Source organism: Misgurnus anguillicaudatus, chromosome 24, assembly GCF_027580225.2.
Source record: "Misgurnus anguillicaudatus chromosome 24, ASM2758022v2, whole genome shotgun sequence".
NCBI classification, from domain to species: Eukaryota; Metazoa; Chordata; class Actinopteri; order Cypriniformes; family Cobitidae; genus Misgurnus; species Misgurnus anguillicaudatus.
Window position 1 is genome coordinate 7610113 of NC_073360.2, and position 20861 is coordinate 7630973.

Genomic DNA, 20861 nt, shown 5'->3' on the forward strand with positions numbered 1-20861 from the left:
CCTCTGACCTCCCCCAACCCTTTTTAAGTGGGGGGTGGGGGTGAAAAGGTTATGTACGCCTTCAAATTAATACAACTTTTTGGTCTAGGAGCCTAATCTTGGTCTTGTTTTAAGGAAGACACTATGAAGTGTCTGGAGGTGAACATTTTTAATTAAAAGAATTTGTTATAGTTTACATTTACTTTAATAAATAAAAAAATATATAAAATTATAAAAATGAAAATATTTTACACCAGAAATGCTTTTAGACAAGTCTAAACTAGTTGTGATCCAAAATTCAAATAATTACACAAATAATTGTGTCAGACTTTTAGTGGTTTTACCAACAACGGCCACTAGGGGTCAACGGTTTGCTGCATACTCTTGTCACAAATTATTAAATTACTGTCACAAATTATTTTACTGCTAAAAGGTTTTGACATATGGAAACAACATTCTTAGAGCTTTCCAGTGATATATAGTTTGTCAAGGTTTATTAGGTTTAGAGTAGGGTTTTAGTGTTTTAAATATATAAAAACAAATTGGGCCTACCTGTGGGCCTGTGACTCTACTCTCACTACGTCATAATTTTCCCAAAATGGTGATGATATAAAACAAGACCTTTCCAATGATATATAGTTTGTAAACTCCGTTATCCCCCCTCACGTGACAGTGCCAACACTGTAAAAAATAATACCTAGATCTAACTTATAAAAAGTAAGGCAAGTAGCTGCATTGGATATTTTAAGCTGAGTCAACTTGCAGTCTATTTTAAGCATAATAAACAGTAACATTACTTAATACAAACGCAACAAAATCAAGTTGAGTTAACTAATAGTACTAGTATTACTCCAATAAACCTGCTTTTCTTGATACAGGTAACTTATTTATGGGTTGCTACAAGTACCCTGTAGCCTACTTATTTGAATTAGGTTTTATCAACTTTATGTTCTTAGTAAAATTCACATAATCATATGTGAATAAACATTTTATTTGAGTCCTGGCTATTAATCTAAGGCACAGACACACTTTTTAAAGTGAATTAAGGGGTAGTGACTGATAATGGGAACAACTGAATATAGAAATAGATAACAGGGAATTTATAATCTTGCAAACAAAATGCTGTTCACAACTGAAATAGCTGTGGTTGATTGCATATACTGCTTATACTAGTATTTCAAGTTAGTCATCTTATCTTTTCCAAAAATAATTACTTTATAAGTCAATCACATTTGGTCTAATCTGAATCATAAATATTAAAGTCGAGTTAGTCAGACGTGTTATTAAGACACGGTGTTATGTTTATGCAACGGAACACTAATGTTTGTTGAATTAAATAAATTACTGATATCGTTCAGCGCCCCCTGTATGTGGTTAATATATCGCCACCGGATATGACGAATGCGGAAGTCTAAATGAGGAGGTTGAGTTATGTCGATGATTAAAATAATGGAGAATAATTGTAAATATCTCGGAAACCAAACAGACAACCGGTATCGAATGAAAACAGCGTTACTCTGAGGTAAGATACACGTGTCACCATTAAAAAGTTTTAATCGTTTTTGTGTTCTGAGGTTTGTTAAACATCAGTCTGTCTGTCTTGTTTGCTGTGCTTACCTCAGTGATATTTTGAGCTTTAGTGTTTTGTGTTCAGTTGTTTATTGTGTTTTCTGTTTGTGAATGACTTTACGCTTGTCTTAGCAAATGAAATGATTTATTATTATGAGCAGGACATGGTGTTGTTTTATAAAGTCTTCCGGTTTCCGTTTATGCTGTGAGTGTCGTCGGTCGGTCTTGTCTGTCAGTTTTGTTTATCACTGGCACTAAGTTAATATTATGAGTATTTAATTCACCGTGATAAGTGATTGTTTTAAAGATATGTTTTTTTTCATGTTAACATACTAATATGCACAGTATAAGTAAACACGAAGAGTGTAAACACGTGGTTTTGTTTGGTCGATCAGCACGACCCATATGGCAAAAAAGATACATTTTTTTAAATATACAAAAAATGGCCAAAAATATATTATTATTATATATTTTGGCTGTCATTTTTGTATATTTTGAAATATATTTTTAAAATAAATACATTTTAAAGCTTTAAAAAAGATATTTAGCCTAGATATATTTCAATCCAAGGAATATAGTCATGTTGCATTGAAAGAAAAACTTAAAACAAAACAGTTTTAAAAAGGTTAACATTAAATATATTTTCAACTTTTAAAATATATTTTACAAATTTAACTTAACAAATTTAGCATATATTTAAAATATATTTTGGACAAGAATACATTTTTGCCATATGGGTTGTAAAATAAGAAATGTATTTGCTTGCCCTTGAAATACATTTTGAAATGCATGTTAATATATGAAGGTTGAAACAAAATATTTTTAAATTAAGAAATATATTTAAGTAAGATTTACTTTTTACAAAATTTAAATATATATTTTTGACCAGAGAAATGTAATTTTTAGGGATGCACCTAAAGGGAAATTCTTGGCTGAAGCTGAATAAAAAAAAACTTAGCCGAATGCCGAAACAACAGAATATTTTTTTACATATTCCTAATTGTTTGCCAATTTTCTCACCATTGCACAAATTACTCTGCGCTGGTTGCTATTTGATTGCGTCATCAGACACCTCAATCATTATTCAGTAAAATTTATTCAGCCTTTTCACTTTTTCGGACGAATAATTCCGGTTGCCAAAAATTCGGTGCATCCCTAATATTTTTTTGTCTTATGGGGACAGAGTTTGTGTTTGCTTTACCAGTTAAAGACTGAGAATGATGTATGATTTATATATCTCTTGTCTCTTTATTCTTCGTCTTAGCCTTCTGTCTGTCTCTGTTTCTAGCTCATCTAATGTGGAGAGTGAGTTTTGCTGACTCTACGTGGCTGATATGGCATCATCCATCCAGATGTGGATCAGCCTCTATCCACTACTGTTCCTCACTGCATTCCCCCTGTATGGCCGTTCCTCGTCCTTTCCCTCTTCTTCCTGCGGACCAGGCCGATCCTGGGCTGTCCGTCTGAACTCAGGCTCTGTAAAAGGAGAGCTGTTTGATAGACTGGCTCAGACTGTAGCCGATGACGTGGGCCTGGAGAATCATGGGCAGATTGGGCAGCTGGAGGGACATTACCTGCTGTGTCAGGGGCCAGGAGACTCAGAGGATATGGACTCACGTTCGACCGAGGCAGCTCTGGATAAAAACGCTCATGTGGTTTGGCACTCGCAGGAACACATCCTGAGACGATCTAAGAGAAGTGTGACATTCAACGATCCCAAATATCCAATCCAGTGGCACTTGGTGAGGGCGTTTCTTATGTAAATAAACACTGAGTGAATCTTTCAGTATGATTTGCCACATCTGATCTGATTTTTCTTTTATAGCACAATGATGAGAAACATGGCATGGACATCAACGTGACGGGTGTCTGGGAACGCAATATCACAGGGGTTGGGGTCACGGTGGTCGTAGTGGATGATGGGGTCCAGCACAACTTGGTCGATATTCAGCCCAATTATGTGAGTAAATCATCTAGCAGTAGGGTTTATCTCCAGCATGCCTTCGTTTGGAAAGGGGCGGAAAGTTTCCAGGTAAATTTTGGGACACTTTCCATAGGACTAATCTGAGGAAATTTGGAAATATTCCAAATTGGATTTTTAACAGGAATTTACAAGAATTATTTGGAAATTTGGGGAAATTTATATAAACTATATCATATACAAACGTAAATAAACATTTTATTTGGTCATAAGCAGGGTGCATGCAAGGTAATACCAATTTTGAAGAATCCTGATACTTACATTCATCAGACCTGGACTTATTTGGTCAAAAATCCTTCAAAATCATTCTAATATGAAAAACATTAAAATAGTCATTTGTCTGAAAGAAAATAATTTGTTCATTAAGCATTGTTACCAACGATGATCATGTTTTTTAATCGTTTGAGGGTCATTCTACAGAAACGTCCACTTTTGGTATGTAAAGATGTCTTAAAATTGATTTATTTTTCTAACATTTAAACTTAGACACATTATTAGATTAATCTTTGACTATATGAGTACACATAAATGACAGCTTAATGATTTTTATTTTTTGTGTCCATGAACTTGAAGACTGCATACACCATTTTTTTTGTCACTGGTGTTACCTTACTTCTTTAGCAATATTAAAGGTGTTTATGAAATATTATGTATAATTTTTTCAGCTTTAAAGCTTAATTCTTAAGTGTAGCAGAATTCAATGCATTTAAAATTATCATGTCACATGTGAAATTTTATTTAATGTGAAAGAAAAAAACAGAGTAACACCAGTGACACAACAAATCACCAGTCACTGGTGTTACTGATCTTTACTAGTGTTACCCGTAAGGAGGGTAACACCAGTGACAATTTTCATGAAAACTGCATTTTACAAAATTGCTGCTGCAAAGTATCAAACCACATGTTGTCAATCATTGTATACTCACTAAATTAAGTAGTTTAATCCATTTGTATTCTAGTTTTTTGCAATTCCCAAACAATAAAGGAGGTCATACCAGTGACTTAAACTAAAAGCTTCTTATGAAATCATGAGATAAATGAGAAGATTTCTGATAACTGAAAAGAGACAGTGGACTTACCATGGACTTCTCTTCATAGATCTCCAGGAAATTGAAAGAAGGAAGTCAATTGATGTCATCAGTGTGATTTTTATTTAAAAATAAGAGCTTTTTTGTTAAACGGTAACACCAGTGACACAACTCCAGGGGACCACTCCTTTCATTATATATTTTATAAAATTTATTTAGCATTTGGTTTTTTAATGTAATTTACATCATATATTTGATAGTAATGGACACATTATTGTATTTTAACTTGAAGAAAACACAGTTTTTGATCTCATAATAAAGCATTTTCCCTCTGTACATGACTGTGGGGACGAGCACTTCGGTGGTGCGGGGAATTCTAATTAATTAATAAAAATCAAATATTGCTACATTGATGGCTCAATAAGGTGTTTTTCTTCAAATAACATATTGTTTCATTTTTTAAATATAAAAAAAATTGTAACCCTAAAGTGTTTTTCAAGTGTAATATTTCTGTAAAGGCTAGGGACAGAAAAATTGACATTTCCGTAGAATGACCCTTGAATCAAAAATCAAAATTGAAAAATTATTAATTGCACCGCCCTAACCATGCCACAGAATATTTCAGTAGATTTTCATCTAACATTTCTTTAAAAATGTCCATCTGTTAAACCGTTCTCCTGTGTTTTTCTCTCTAGAGTCCTGAGGGTAGTTATGATTTGAACTCGAACGACCCGGACCCCATGCCCCACCCTGATGGCCACAGTGACAACCATCATGGCACCCGATGTGCAGGAGAGATCGCTGCCGTGTCCAATAACGGCTTCTGTGCTGTCGGGGTGGCATATGGCGGCAAAGTGGCAGGTATGTGAGAGATGAAGCAAATGAATGATTGAATCAGAGGTGTTTGAATTGATTCTTTAAAACGGGGCCATATGAACTGATTCACTCTTGCACTATTGTCTCAGTGTCCTTAGATGCAAATTATGAAGGATTTCAAGCAAATTGCAAGCACTTTTTTACATTGTTATATTTGTGAACATTATCAGTAATATATTATAAAGATGTCCCCATAACCCTTAACCCTGCTGTTTTTTATAATAAGAGATAATTTGATCATTGCATATGTCTGTGTGTATATTTCAGGCATCAGAGTTTTGGATGGACCACTCACGGACAGCATGGAGGCTGTGGCTTTTAATAAGCATTACCAAATAAACGACATCTACAGCTGCAGGTACTTTTGATCGGAAGCTTATTATTGAGTTTCTTATTGGATTAAATTGTAATCGTTCTTTAAGAACTGTTTTTAAAGTCACATGGACTTAATCTTGCCATGTTAACTTGGCATCTGTTATTTGTCATGCAGTTGGGGACCAGATGATGATGGGCGTACAGTTGATGGACCTCATCCCTTGGGCAAGGTTAAGCTGTTTAAGTTTTAGGATTTTTAGAAAAATAATACTTAATTTCATTCAATTATTTCATTTTATTGGAGTTTTTTTGTATTATTTGTAAGATTGTTCATAATAAATAAATAAAATTCATGCATCAGTGCAAACAAAGTGTTGTTTGACATCTTAAAAAACAAAAATGTATAATTTGTAACATATATAATGTTTTGACAAAGGACAATTTCCTTTGTGTATCTACAGGCGGCACTGCAGCATGGAGTTATAGCCGGCAGGAAAGGTTTTGGCAGCATCTTTGTTGTTGCCAGTGGAAATGGAGGACAATATGAAGATGACTGCAACTATGATGGCTATGCTAATTCCATCTACACAGTCACTATAGGTATTGGGCTGTTATCTTACCCCTCAAAATACTTGTAAAGATGATATCCAGGTTACCTTTCACCTGTAAAACAACAGAAAAACTTTTTAGATGTCTTTGCATTTTAATGTTTTTGTGACATTAGCTGTTTCCATCTACCAATTTTAATGCTCATTTTTGAATATCACATTAAGAAATAACGCTGGATGGACACACCAAGATGCACATAAATTCTGAACTTGTGCATAAAAAATGTATGCACTCGATTGAGCTATTGTATGGAAGAAATGCACATAAACTGCGATGAAAACGCATTTACCGAATAAAATCCACCAAAAATAGTCATGTGACTTTGCCCTTTTAAAGTCATAAATGTAATTCAATGAGATGGCATATTTGGACTTACCAGCGGATCGATCTCAGTGCACAGATATATCGTCTGTCCTCAATGTGGTTTGGTATAATGATTCTCCATTACCATTTATCTTACAAGACAGCTTTCCTAAAGAAAAGTCATCCGCCTCTGAAAACAAAATGATAGAACCGCGTTTACTAAGTTTTGGGTGCTCGCTCTGATGCTTAAGTGCTTTAGTATACACTAAAAAGACTTCTCCTATTGCTGGAAATGACGTTTTTGTTCTCTTTTGATTCACTAAAACGAATATTCGATATTCAATTTGTCGCATAAGTAAAATTTTCAACTTTGGATGGAAACAGGTAGTTAATCACGTGTCCAGGTAGTTAAAGGGACACTTCACCCATTTGCATTAAGCTGTGTATAGTTAGAAACCCAGTCATGTTTTTGAATGGTCGTGCATCATTCCCTCTGTTTCCCCTGAAACAGGAAAAATATGGATTTCAGTGAGGCACTTCTTTCTTTCAATGATGTAAAAATCATGATTTTGCATCATTGAAAGAAGGAAGTCCTATATCTTTGTAGAGGGGGTGAGACTACAAACACTCCTTTTCTCAGTCAAATAGGCACCAAATTCGAAGTTTGTTACATTTCGACTACAAATATGATCCACTTTTAATAAAGATTAATGTTTCCACGGGTGAAATGCTCTTTTAACTTTGTATTGTTTTATTGTCAGTGTTCATTTTTTTCTTATTTTCTTAACCAAATTATTACTGTTAAACATAGCCGTTTTCTTAGATTCATCCTAAAACTTCAGAGAGTGGATGTGTTTTTATTTTAGGGGCAGTGGATGAGAACGGTAGGAAGCCGTTCTATGCAGAAGAGTGTGCGTCCATGCTGGCTGTCACCTTTAGCAGTGGAAGCAGACCGCTACGCAGCATAGTAAGTATATTTTTGACCCTGGACCACAAAACCAGTCATAAGTCACACGGGTATATTTGTAGAAAAAGCCTGAAAACAGTGCATGGGTCAAAATTAGGTCCCGTACACACTGCATATTAATTTGGTTGTTGTCACTTCACCTTTTAATTCTTAATCCTGTTCTGTACACACACAGTTCAGTAATTTACAGGACTCACAACCGCATTCTACAACCGAATTAACTCCCGCAAAATGCAGGTAGTGACAACCGAATCATGCAACGAGATCTCGCGAGATTAAATGTGTTTCGCAAGATTACATGTGTCTCGCGAGATTTCTTGTGGAGGTGCTGGTCGTTTCTCAAATAAAAGACTGCATCCTTCGGAGGTCGCATTTTTAAACTGCATTTACTTCATCACTGTCTTATTAGAGACTATTAACAATTATAAAGTTTACTAATTATTTAGTTAATTGCAAATTGTTGTAATATGCTCACGACTTGCGAATGTAATGCTCAATTAATGATCTGAAATAAACCTTGATGACGTATGCGGCCTGCATATGCGACCTCCGGAGGATGCAGCTTTCTGTTTGACCCTTTTACAGGGCATGCATTATATTTGTCTTTTACTGCGTTTGATTTTTTGTTTGGGTTTTCAATAATGTTCGTTTGGGAGCTCGTGTGAAGTCTGAGACGCGTTGTGTTTGTATGTTAATCAGTGTCAGATGTGAAGTCTCAGCAGATTAAACCCTCACACAGAGTTTACATGATTTAATGTCTGCATGTTCTTGCTCAAAAATGACTGTGGCTGTATCATTTCTATTGTAAATAAATGGACATATATTAAATATTCAAATGGGTTTAAACATTGTTTGGCTTAAAATAAGCATTTCTCTCCGTCTAAAGTGAAAGTGAAGATAGCGTCCGCGAGACGAGTCCTCTATCGCCCCCCTGAAGGCATTTGTTATAATACATACATAATGCTTTTTATTTATAGGGCACAAATGTAATGTGTTTGTTAATGTTGTTTATTGTAACTTGGTTTTGATACTTTATTTGAACCAATTATTATTGCATCTTCGTTATTATGTAATTTTAAATGTTAAATTTTTGTTAAAACATTTAAAAACAATGTGATTTCAGTTTCTTATTCATTTATTTTATCATTGAGGGTTTCTAAAAAAAGTGTAAAATACCGTCTCGTCTCGTTCTCGTGAACCCAATCTCGTGTTTCAACTTGTCTCGTGGATTAAGTGTCTTGTCACACCCCTAATATTTACAAATTCAAAATTATATTTGATAAAGCTTAAGTTTTTACAAAATGTATTTAGCATATATTTAAAGCACATTTTTGGTCAGAATTTTTGTTTTTATTGTCGTATGGGCTTACAGGAATCTTCACTCCATAATGGACAATAAAACGCAAAGAGAATAGATATTTTATGTGCTCAGCGCATAGTGTGTTGCATCCATCCTCTTAAAATCAGACATTTAAAAAACAGTTGTTGTGTGTGTGAATAACATGTTTCATCCAGTCATGTGAGTAAATCTACATATCTTTACATATCCGTTTGTTCTTCACATAAAGCTTTCGAGCGTATTCAGAAGAATTAAAATATAGTGCATAAAACATTTATGGTGCTTTTATAATACCTTGTCCTTTTAATAGCTTGACCGTATCAACCACATGTAATGCACTGTAACGGATCCAGCCAAACAGGTCCAATACTGATTACAGGTATCAGATCAGTGCATCCCTACCTAAAATGCAATTTTCCCAATATTTCGATTCTTTTTTTTTGCAACCTGAGTATTCAGATTTTACTGTATTTTGGCCAAATATTGTCATATCATAACAAACCATACTTTAATGGAAAGATGATTTATTTAGCTTTCAGTTGATGCATACATGCATAATTTCAAAACATTTACCCTTGCTGCTGGTTTTGTTGTCCAGGGTTAGATATAAGCTTGTACTGTATGTGACGTTTATCACAGTTTAGCCACAACATTGTTTTTGTCTGAGTGATTTGAGCAAATCAATCGAGACTGATTGAGCTGTAATTTTTCTGTACACTCCTTCGTGAAAATGCTTTTTTATTTGTGGTATCACTGATGCTCAAGACCATTGATGTCAATCAGTAATGGTTAATATAGTAAACCAGTGTAAATGGTGTATTGTTTTTACTCAGGTGACTTCAGACTGGTCACTACAGAGTGGCACAGGTTGCACAAGTGAACACACAGGCACCTCGGCAGCTGCACCGTTGGCTGCAGGTATGGTGGCTTTAATGCTGCAGGTGCGACCGTGTCTGAGCTGGCGTGATGTTCAGCACATCATTACCTACACAGCAGTACAGGTGACACATTACTTCATTTTCTTTATATCTGAATTTGAATTCAATGTATATATTTGTGTCTATGTGTAATAACATAACTACTATCTTTAATGGAAAATGTGCTTAAACTGTGCTGTATTGATTTCAAATCAGATATTAAAGTGTGACTTTGGTGTGTATGTTTTATGTTGTGATTTTGTTAGTTATTTCTACTGTGTTTTTATGTGTACAGCATGGCACACAGGCTGATTGGAAAACTAATGGTGCTGGTTTTAACCACAGTCACAAGTTTGGCTTTGGGCTTCTTAATGCATGGAGACTCGTCAACGCGGCCAAGGTAGACTTTACGCTCATCATCAATAGCTTCCTGTTTTCACACATGAGGAATCTGACTGTGTGCGTGTTTGTGTGTGTTCCTGGCAGGTTTGGGAGTTTGTGCCATTTTTGGTGTCCTACCAGAGCCCAGTTTTAAAAGTGAATGACGTCATTCCAGGCTATCGCGAAAACCTTACTGTCACTTGGAATGGTAAGAGCTTTATGTGCAGTTTAGGGATGAAAATGATCAATTAATTCATTAATCGTTAGTTGACTGACCTTATCCATCGATTAGCGATTAACTGATAAGTGGCTATTTCCCTGAGAATGTAAATTTCTCACTGTATTAGTAGTGTCTTTAACATAAAAAGCAAAATATTGCTTATAGTCACTGAATAAAAGTACATGTTATATTGCTCAATTGATGTTTTATTGTAACAGTTGGGATACAGTACAGATAATGGCATTTATGTAGATTAACAAATTAAATTATCCACAGAAAATTATTGTGCACTGGCTGACCTGTTGCATGTGAAACGTTAAGGGTGGGTTGCACCAACAAGGATTAGACCTAAATATGGTTTAAATCAAGGCTTATATTTAATAATTTTGTTGCACCGAACTTTAACCAAACTTTTAACCTGTTTAAAAATAATCAGGGTTAAACTGTCATTTTGATCCAGGTTTAAATTGTACAGTAAAACTAGATTATCTTTAATTCTGTTGCTTCATTACTTTAAACTCTGTTTTAAACCTCAGTTAGGGATTTACTTTAAACTTGCTTATGAGGAGGTTTAATTTTTTTTTACAATTCAATGTGTGGCTTAATCATTAGAAACAGACACCGCGAGTGTGGTGGCACTATTATTTATTATAACGTCTCAACAGAGTGAGTTTGGCAGCTCAAAAATATTAGGCTATTAACAGCACAGGTGACAGCTAGCGATGCTCGTATGCGCTTCTCCTCTGCTCTGTCACGTGCTCCAGGCAGAAACCATGAACAGACACACGACGGCGCTTCATGACAAATGCGTCGGCACATCTTGTTCATTATATGACAATATCTGAGCTTCGCAATATTTCCTGCCACATTGCTCCGTTAATCAAAACAATAGATTGTTTAAGAGACTGTTCTTATTTGCACGGATCCCCCACCTCACGTGGTATAAAAGACAACAAAACAAAACACAATATATATTACTGTACAATACTGTCTATTGTTTATTTAAATTTCGCAATAAACTAGTAAGGGGCTTTCTTCTCAAACTATTATTTCACACTAATTCGAGGGGTACAAAATGGTTAGGGTTTGAGTTAAGGGTAATTTGGGGTTATATAAAATATAAAACATGCCCGGCACTGTGGATCAGTCAGCTCAAGAAAGCCTTTGTAAGATTATGAAATATGTGATTTTAAAAAGTAGAAAAAAAAAATTAAGTAATATGTAATGTAATCCTTTGTATATATATATATATGTGTGTGTGTGTGTGTGTGTGTGTGTGTGTGTGTGTGTGTGTGTGTGTGTATATATATATATATATATATAACCTTTTGAAGAAATGTAGGTTGTATGATATTTTAAACCATACCGGTAATAGGCTGCATTACTTTTATAATACATTTAGTCAATAAGTCAGCTAAATGTTCATATATTATTTTTCTGATCGAAATATCAAACTGAGTAGGCATTTAGCATACTTCATTGACTGATTTATACCTTTCTATTATAAAATAATACACTTATGATACACTTCTAATAATACACTTATAGCATTTGACATGAGAAAGATCATATCAAAACATTCTGCTATATTATTACTGACAAAATCAATTGAAGGTCATTAATCAATAAATGAAGGTGCGTTCCTTTAATTCATAAAACTCACACATTTGAAACGGTGCTTATCTGGTTAACAATTGCTGCAATATAACTGAGGTAATACAGGTCTCGACATAAGGCTTGTCCGGGACAAGTGGATTTTTTGTAGGACAAGTGTAAGAGAAAATTAGTTGTCCGACCGGACAAGTTAAATTTCAAACAATGTTACTCAACGTTATGTGCCATTAACGACAGAGCAGAACACGCAGCGCAAACACAGAGCGGAATATTGAACAGAGAGCGCGGCGCGCTGACACACACACACTCGTTTACATGTTACTGTTATTGTTACTAAACAAGCTGCGCGCGCATTAAACCTGAACGACGAACACGGAGGGGCGGGACGACGTGGAGTGGAGTGCAGAGTGATGTTTCTTCAGGCTCCGGCGTGAATAATAACTGACAGGCACTTCAACCGCGTTTTTTATCACTGTGTGTCAAAGCGATTTAAGTCCGTATTTTTTCTCTTCTAAAGTTCGGTAAAAACACGTAATGGGCTTAAAATCGTGTTTAAGAATCTGTTTTATAATGAGAATCTCTCTTTCAGCGCGCCTATATGTGTGTGCACCGCGCGACAGCTGACAGAGTTCGTCACTGTACATTAAAAATCCCACACAAACATTACAGCGTACATGCTAGGTTTAAGATTGATTTTATATATAACAGATAATCTAGATGTATTTATCCTAATAAGTTTTTTAAAACATGGTAATAGTTTAAAAAAACATGAGGTTGAATTATGACTATAAATTGTATGTTAATCTCAATTCATTTTATTTAAAATTAAAGTATTGTAGCAATTGTATGTTATACATTATTCTGATTAACACACCTATAATACTTAAAAGTATTTTAAGGTTGGATGATAGAGATTTTATATGCCACCCCAGAGTAACTGCTGGCCCCTGCCTGGCCACCCCTATGAAAAATCCCTTGCTCCGCCACTGATTAGCAAAACACAAAAAATACATTATATTATAATCTTTACCCGGACAAGTGACTTTTGTGCATGGACAAGTGAAACACAAATTTACTTGTCCGAAGGACAAGTTCCTCAAAAAGTTAATGTCAAGCCCTGGGTAATATATAATTTAATGTATAAAACATTTTCTGCGTTATCATTTTAGATTTTCTTGTGCTCCCCCTTGTGGCCGTTTAAGTGCAGTGAAGTGTGGTCGACTGTGAGTGACGTCGCTTCCAAATACAAACACGCCCTATACTATAACCCCACCCCCAACACTGTGATTGACAAGTTTAAGTACAGGCATTGGAAATGCAAATGCAAAGAGGATTGCGATTTCATTTGAGTTTTGGCAAGACCCGTACGCGACGCTAGAGGAAGTGAATAGCAAATGATGAATTGCAATTGAGATTGAAATATGGCAGGGTCATAACTCCAAAGACATAGGAAATTCAATTGCAAATGGACTTTGATTTTACATTTGAAATTTGACAAATATTGTACGTTCGCGTAAACGGAAATGCAAACAGTTTGCATTTGCGTTTGAATTAAGTCACAGTTTTTACACCCACAAGTAGGAAACGTAATTGCAAATACCATTTGCAATTCCTTTTTAATATTGTCCGCAAAAATGCTCCATAATATAAAAAATCCCTTGCTGGTATATATATAGAATCTGGTTGGGTTCATGTCTTATGACACTTTACTAAAGAGTGTTTTGAAATGCCTACAAAGAAAATGAAACTTATCATACTTTAAATGATAAAGCGGGCAGTCTAGTTATCAGTTTTTATCTATCATATAATCTAAGAGACGTATTATGTGTCATGCGTAGGTCAGTGTTAAATTAATCCATGCCTCAGTCAGTGGCTATCTGGCCTTATTAGGTCATGTTTGTAATGTTTTACAGTGTTTATGTGTGGAAGTACACAGAGAAAGTGAAATATTACTTCACTCCTGTATTTCTTTCATATCTTAAAGTTTTCATTGTTTCTGTCATCATTTCTCTCTCTCTCTTGCTCTCGCTCGCTTTAATTTTAGCGAGTTAAAATGCTTTCAACACTTCAGACATGTAAAAGAAATATTATAAAACATGATAGGGGTAAATATTTTCTCAAGGCATGAGTCTGGTTTGTGTGTATATGATCCATACATACACAGCATAAAGAGCATAACGTGTTAGTTTCTGACACAAAATGATTCATATGCTGTTTGTTTGGCTTTCTCTAACCCATTACTATGATGAATCTCTCTCTATCTATCTCTCTCTTTCATCCTGAGAGATTGTCATTCCCTTATAAGGATAGAAAGTGTTTAAGCAAACACTCAGTGTAGAGGAATGCCTCAGTGCAAGTCTGTAGTAAATGAGTATCCCATTAGGCCAAATCGCTACTGAGACAAATCCGTTTTTTTTTGTGTTGTACTATTGATTTGCTGCAGTATAACTGTAGTATTACACCTCATGTATGATTGTTGTGAATATGATTTTCATTATTGTTTTTAGTCACTGCTTTTGACCTGCAGCAGTCAGGCATGCAAACATTGGAGCATGTGTCCGTTACCGTAACCATCAGCCACCCTCGCCGTGGCAATGTTGAGATGGTGTTAATATGCCCCAGTGGAATGACCTCACTGATTGGAGCCAGGAGAGCACTGGATGTGTAAGTCTCATCTTTTTTGTTTATAATATTATAAATGTAGTAGAATTGGGAAGTTAGTGTCTATTAAGTAAAGTGTCATCTTTATGTATGTTAAGTAATTTTTTTTTCTTTTGTCTCAATAGCGATACTACTGGATTCACGGACTGGACGCTTTCCACTGTGCGATGCTGGGGAGAAAAAGCAGAGGGACAATACAGACTAAATATCACAGACCACAGTAAGATGAAACGATGCAAAGCTCACAGATTACAGCGACACAATGCAGTTTAACGATCGCAGGCTTAAATCCAGCTGAAACTCTTTGGTTTTTGTTTCAGATCATTCTAAAGCGCATCAGAGGTTATAAATTACAGATCAAGATCCACCTGTGTTCTCTTTATGTCTTTCAGGAGATCCTGCTTTGTCATTGGGCACTCTAAATTCCTGGAAACTTACTCTGTACGGTTCATCTATGTCTCATCAGCAGGTGAAAGAGAGACGGAGGTGAGCTGAAATTGTACCCGTGGACTCTGCATCCAGGGCTTTCAACCAGGTGTCCTAAGAGACCAACAATATTCAGTACTGTGCAAAAGTCTTAGGCCACCACCACCAAACTTGTTGTTTAGTAGTTTTAATTAGGGATAAACCGAATCTAGGATTCGTATTCGGCCGAATACTGGGCTTTTTTGACGGGGTTCGGGTTCGGCCGAATCCTAGATTTTTTTTTTACTTTTTTGCGCTACGCTGGTCGACGTCACTCGGCCGTTGATTACACACATCGGGTGCTGATGTGGAGATGAGCTTTTTCTTTCGGTGAGCCTTAGGGGCTGGACACACCAAAACTTTTAAACACGGCTGAAAACGCCTTGTGGACGCCAAATGCCAGCTGTTTTTCAGCCAAGCGCTTGGTAGCTGTGATGCTTCAGCTGTGAGCCGGTTGGTTGCTGTGGTAATGTCCCGCCCCTCCTCCACTGTAATTGGACGGCCGTGTGAAAACTGACATTGACGAGCGGAGCTTCTCACTCAAAGTTAAATATAGTTTTCAGCGCGGAGCTGCTTGCTTATTGGAAAAACGAACGTGTTGCAACGCATCGCTTTCATTATGCATATGCTTATGGTAATTGTCAAAATAGTTTTTCCAACTTGTCATCCTGGCATAATGTACAGTTAAAATTAAATAAAATGAAAAATACACTGCGGACGTTGTTTACTTCATTAATGTGCTTTACTGTGTTAATGGAATAAGGATGCGAGTAGGATTCGGTTTCGGATTCGGCCGAATCTTAAACGGTAGATTCGGGATTCGGCCGAACCTAAAAAATCTAGATTCGGTGCATCCCTAGTTTTAATGTCCATCCATATTTGTTTTTCAATCTATTTTATTAAGGTACAAACAGAAAATACAGGAAATGTGTACCAAAAATAAAATAAAAAAAATTCAGCACTAAATGTCTTTTTTAGGCATTCTGTGTTTAGTGTGACCTCTCCTGGCACTAAACACATCTTAAGCGTTATTGAGCAGAATTAATTATTAGGATTTAATTTTATTTAGGTTTTAAGAGATCCTGCTGTTTCCCGCTATTGCTCAAGTGGAAGAGGACTTTACCCTAAAAACTTAACACATCACTTTACATTTTTATACAGTTAATACAACATACACATTTCCTGTATTTGCTGGATGTGTTCTATTAAAGAGAATGAAAAATAATTAGGAATACACCGAAATAAAAAAAACTTGTCCGAAACCGAAAATAGGAAACCAAGGCCAAAAACGAAACACCAAAAAAATTATTATGCCAATTATTAGTACCATTGCATTTATGGCTATCACTGTGTACCAACTTTGCTAAGGGTGTGATGGATCACAAAACTCAAGGTTCGGATCACATTACAGTTTTTGAGGCATGGATTGGATTATTTTTCAGATAAGCAAAAAAGGGGGTGGGAAAATCTAATAACAAATAAAGAAATTGCAAAAATGTTAAAAAAGAGCAAAGTTGGACATTCAAATTTTTGAAAATATGCTAATTTTTCAGCTCCCCTCGAGTTAAATATTTTATTTTTACCGTTTTGGAATCCATTCAGCTGATCTCCGGGTCTGGCGCTAGCACCTTTAGCATAGCTTAGCACAATCCATTGAATCTGATTAGACCATTAGCATCGCGCTAAAAAATAACCAAAGAGTTTCAATATTTTTTAAATTAAAACTTGTGATTTTCTAGGCAGATATGGCTAGGAACTATACTCTCATTCTGGCGTAATAATCAAGGACTTTGCTGATGTAACATGGCTGCAGCAGGCATAGTGATATTACGCAGCCCCTAAAAATAGTCCCCTGCTATTGAAAAGCCGTTTCTCAATATGCGTTCTTGTCTGTACTTGCGTTCTTGTGGACTTGTGAAACGTCATCAGTCGCGGCCCAAGTACTGTTCCAATTCAAAGTTCGCATCAAGCGCAAGTTCACATAAAATCCCCGGATGTGTTCTTGATCCGCCCATTTTATCGAGGATGCATCAGAGGAGACTTGTGTGGACTTATGACAGCGAAGTTTCCCAGAATGCATTTCGCGTCAGGAGTTCGTTCTTCCGAGTCTGAACTTGCAAGTTCGAACTACGAAGGACACAAGTCCGAGTTTGGCGTACTTGGTATTGAGAAACGGCTAAAGTAACCAAGGGGACTATTTTCAGACAGTGCGTAATATCAGTACGCCTGCTGCAGCCATGTTACGTCATCTGCAAAGTCATTAATTATTACCCGAAATGAGAGTATTATAGTCCTAGCCATATCGGCCTAGAAAATTGCAGCTTTTAATTTGCTGTCAGTCGTAGTACACAATGTCACTACAGAAGAGTCAAGTTTTAAATAGGACAAATATCGAAACTCTTTGGCTATTTTTGAGCGTGATGCTAATGGTCTAATCAGATTCAATGGATTGTGCTAAGCTATGCTAAAAGTGCTAGCCCCAGACCCGGAGATCGGCTAAATGGATTCAAAAACTGTAAAAATCAAATGTTTAACTCTAGGGGAGCTGGAAAATAAAAGTGGAGTGTCCCTTTAAGTAGGGTCTCAAATTAGCATTAGTTACAGAAATCAAATCAAATGAATAACCCTGTCTTTATTGTACAAATTAAATATAATTATTATTTTTGTGATTATAAGTGATCTTCTCTTTGTCTTGGGTTGTTTGATTAACATTAACGACAAAGAATTAAGCATGTTAATTGAGGTTTCTGTCTCTTTAAGACCAAATAAGCACAGACTGGTTTCTGACTGTAATCTATACATACACTTAAGAGTTAAGACATAAACAAATGTTTTAATTAGAAAAAGAATACTGTGGAGATAATTTTGTTTGTATGTGCCCTCTGAAACGCGTCTCTCCACTACTGAGTGCACTTAAACGCGCATGCACACACAGACGGAGGGCGAATTCCAAATGACACAGCATAAACAGTCGCTCCACTTAAAAACGTTACGTTGTTTTTCATTGCTTTATTCGCCAAATGTATGTTAATGGACTACAGTATGAGACACAGTAGTGCAACTCTCTCTAAAGTTCACACATGAGGAGTTCTGATCTTTGAAGGCATGATCACGTCTGACTGGAGCTGGACCGGACACATTCAACCGCATGTGCGTCTGTGCATACAGAAGGATGCTCACTTTATCGCCTTTTTGCGGTTAAATACGTCCACACTGCAGACATGTTGCTTCAGACAAGCACGTGCAGGTCGCTGTTTCTGTGTGCGTCATCACAACATTGCAAGTCTTTCGGCCGAAAATTTCCGGTGACCGAATATTCGGTGCATCCCTAGAAATAATTATATATGATCACTATAACAACAAATCTAATTCTGGCATGTTGGCCTAAGACTTTGCATATTACTGTATATTTTTCTTATTATATTATAATTAACGTTTAACAAAACTACTGCTCTGCACTTTTATTAGCAGTTATGCTAATGTTTTTAATTTAAGTCATTAAGTTAAGCCAATTATAAAAATATATTATTTACTCACCCCCTATTGCTTTATTCTTTGACACTAAAAACTTTAAAAATGCTGTCTTGGTTGTAGTACTTGCGTGGTGCCAGTATCTGCTCAAGCTTCAGAAGTACAAACGTTCATAAAATAATTCTTGTGTTGTATATTCTAAGTGTTGGGTTTGTTATAAAAACAAACTCAAATATAATCCATTACATTTATGAAAGCCTTGAAATGTGCTATTTTTCAACTGTGCGTGCTCACAAATGTACACACACACACACACACACACACACACACACACACACACACACACACAATGGCTGTACAAGCACTCTTTGCTAATTTTTTGGTATAGTGGCTAAAATAGTTTTCTTCTGTTGCCAGAATTGTGGAAGAAGCTATGGGCGGGCAGTATCTGAACAGTAGCTTTGCTCTTCCCTGCCCACCTGGCATAGATGTACCACCTGAGATTGTGAGTCCATTCACCTCAAACAGTCTAAAGGTACGGCGCCCTGAAAACAAACACTCATGCATTTACATAAACTCTGATGTTTTAAGAACAAAACAATGCAGATTTATTTCCACAGGCTTTTTTGATCATATTTAATTATTAATAATGTTAGGATAAAAATCAAATTTCATTTGCATTTCACACTTTGCACAGGTTAACTTGAAAATTCGAAAGAGAAAATTACAGCAAGGTGTTTATTTTTGTGATTTGCAGTCTCTCCTGCTTCTGGGCTGTTTCGCTCTCTTCTGGTCGCTGTATTACACTCTTGAAGTGACTCTCACTCATGTGGACTGGCGTAGATGTCGGACAGCTGTGAGGAACAGAAACAGAGGACTACAGGCTGGATCTTCAGTCCTAGATAACAGCGAAGTGGTGGAGATTCAACCGGAGATTGACATGGAGTCCAAAGTTCCCCTGATATCTGGAGATGAGAATACATAGCACTCAGGAACAGCTGAAGATCGGTTCATCTTGCTCTGTATTTGTTTAAGATTTATGGTTGCACTTTTCTTTGGTTCGGGCATGTGAGCGAATGCTCTGTATTGGGTTGCCTTATTTGTTTTTTATTTCATCATTTGTTAATGTTTTCACACAAATGATGTGGTATGTGTGCCTGATAAAGTGAGTGGGTTCTTTACAGTATTTAAAATAATTAGTGCAAATGAACTTTGACGATAGGATGTTTTGCACATAATGTATGTATGTGTGTGTGTGTGTGTGTGTGTGTGTGTGTGTGTGTGACAGAGAGAGAATCTATTGTATGAAAATGAGTGTTTGAGTGCTGTATGAGACGTATGATGTATTAAGAGTTAAATATACTTTTATAATAGTTTTTGTTTTTTGATTGTGATACATTGACTGTGTCACGTTTGGGTATGTTTTGGCTATAAATACCTCAGACACTTGAATTTTGAAAGAGATTGTTTGAAACTGACATTTTACTGGTACTAGCCTGTTTTTATTGAGGTGTGGTGTTACAATCAATCAGAATTTGGTCAAAAAAGAATTTATTGAATGTGGTTTTCAATAAAAAAAATAATAAATGCTTCAGCTGACTCTCTTTCTATTGACTTCATTTGAGTAATCTGTTTGTGTTACTATTCAGTACAAATATGCATAATTCATAACATGCGAGCGATTTTATATTTACAAATGACTAAACTAAACTGCATGTTTGTTTTAACATTGAACTTTGTTTTTGTTAAAAAACTGCTTCACAGCAAATCGCACAAAGTTGAATGAACACCAATGTTTATTTAACTGCGGAGCTGTTGAATGCTTTATACACTTGCATTACATGTGAACGGCCCCTACGCTAATATGATTTTGTTTTTCTCTCCCTGTCTCGTCCTCGACCCTGAGGACAATGGGACAAACAGACCCAGTTCCGGTAGATGTGAAAGTCGGCACACCTCTGATCTACTGGTCGTCCTTCAATGTGATGCCCAGCTGATGCCTGACCAACGACCACCGGCAGGACCCGCTTAATCTCGCGTAATCTCCGCTTAATCTCCTTATCCGTTTATATGTGTATATATACATGTATATCTCCCAAGGGTTTTTCCCTCCCAGGACTTTTTATTTTTTATTTCCTCGGCTAAACAACCCGGGGTTTTTGTTTT

General features: G+C 36.1%; 1 protein-coding gene across 3 annotated transcripts; it reads left to right on the forward strand.

The window, feature by feature from the left end:
* The first annotated feature begins 1343 nt into the window (after positions 1–1343).
* On the forward strand, positions 1344–20294 carry pcsk7 (proprotein convertase subtilisin/kexin type 7). 3 transcript variants are annotated; one of them, XM_073862625.1, is made up of 16 exons: positions 1344–1501; positions 2813–3290; positions 3374–3508; positions 5253–5418; positions 5701–5791; positions 5924–5978; positions 6210–6348; positions 7527–7627; positions 9800–9967; positions 10179–10283; positions 10370–10472; positions 14606–14762; positions 14885–14979; positions 15152–15245; positions 19113–19230; positions 19453–20294. In XM_073862625.1, the coding sequence occupies exons 2-16, from the start codon at positions 2883–2885 to the stop codon at positions 19678–19680; spliced, it is 2163 nt and encodes a 720-aa protein (XP_073718726.1). In that variant the 5' UTR covers positions 1344–1501; positions 2813–2882; the 3' UTR covers positions 19681–20294. The 3 variants fall into 3 exon arrangements, with proteins under 3 accessions (XP_073718726.1, XP_073718724.1, XP_073718727.1); XM_073862623.1 differs by having other exon boundaries at positions 2837–3290; XM_073862626.1 differs by having other exon boundaries at positions 2837–3290; positions 15155–15245.
* Positions 20295–20861: the final 567 nt, after the last annotated feature.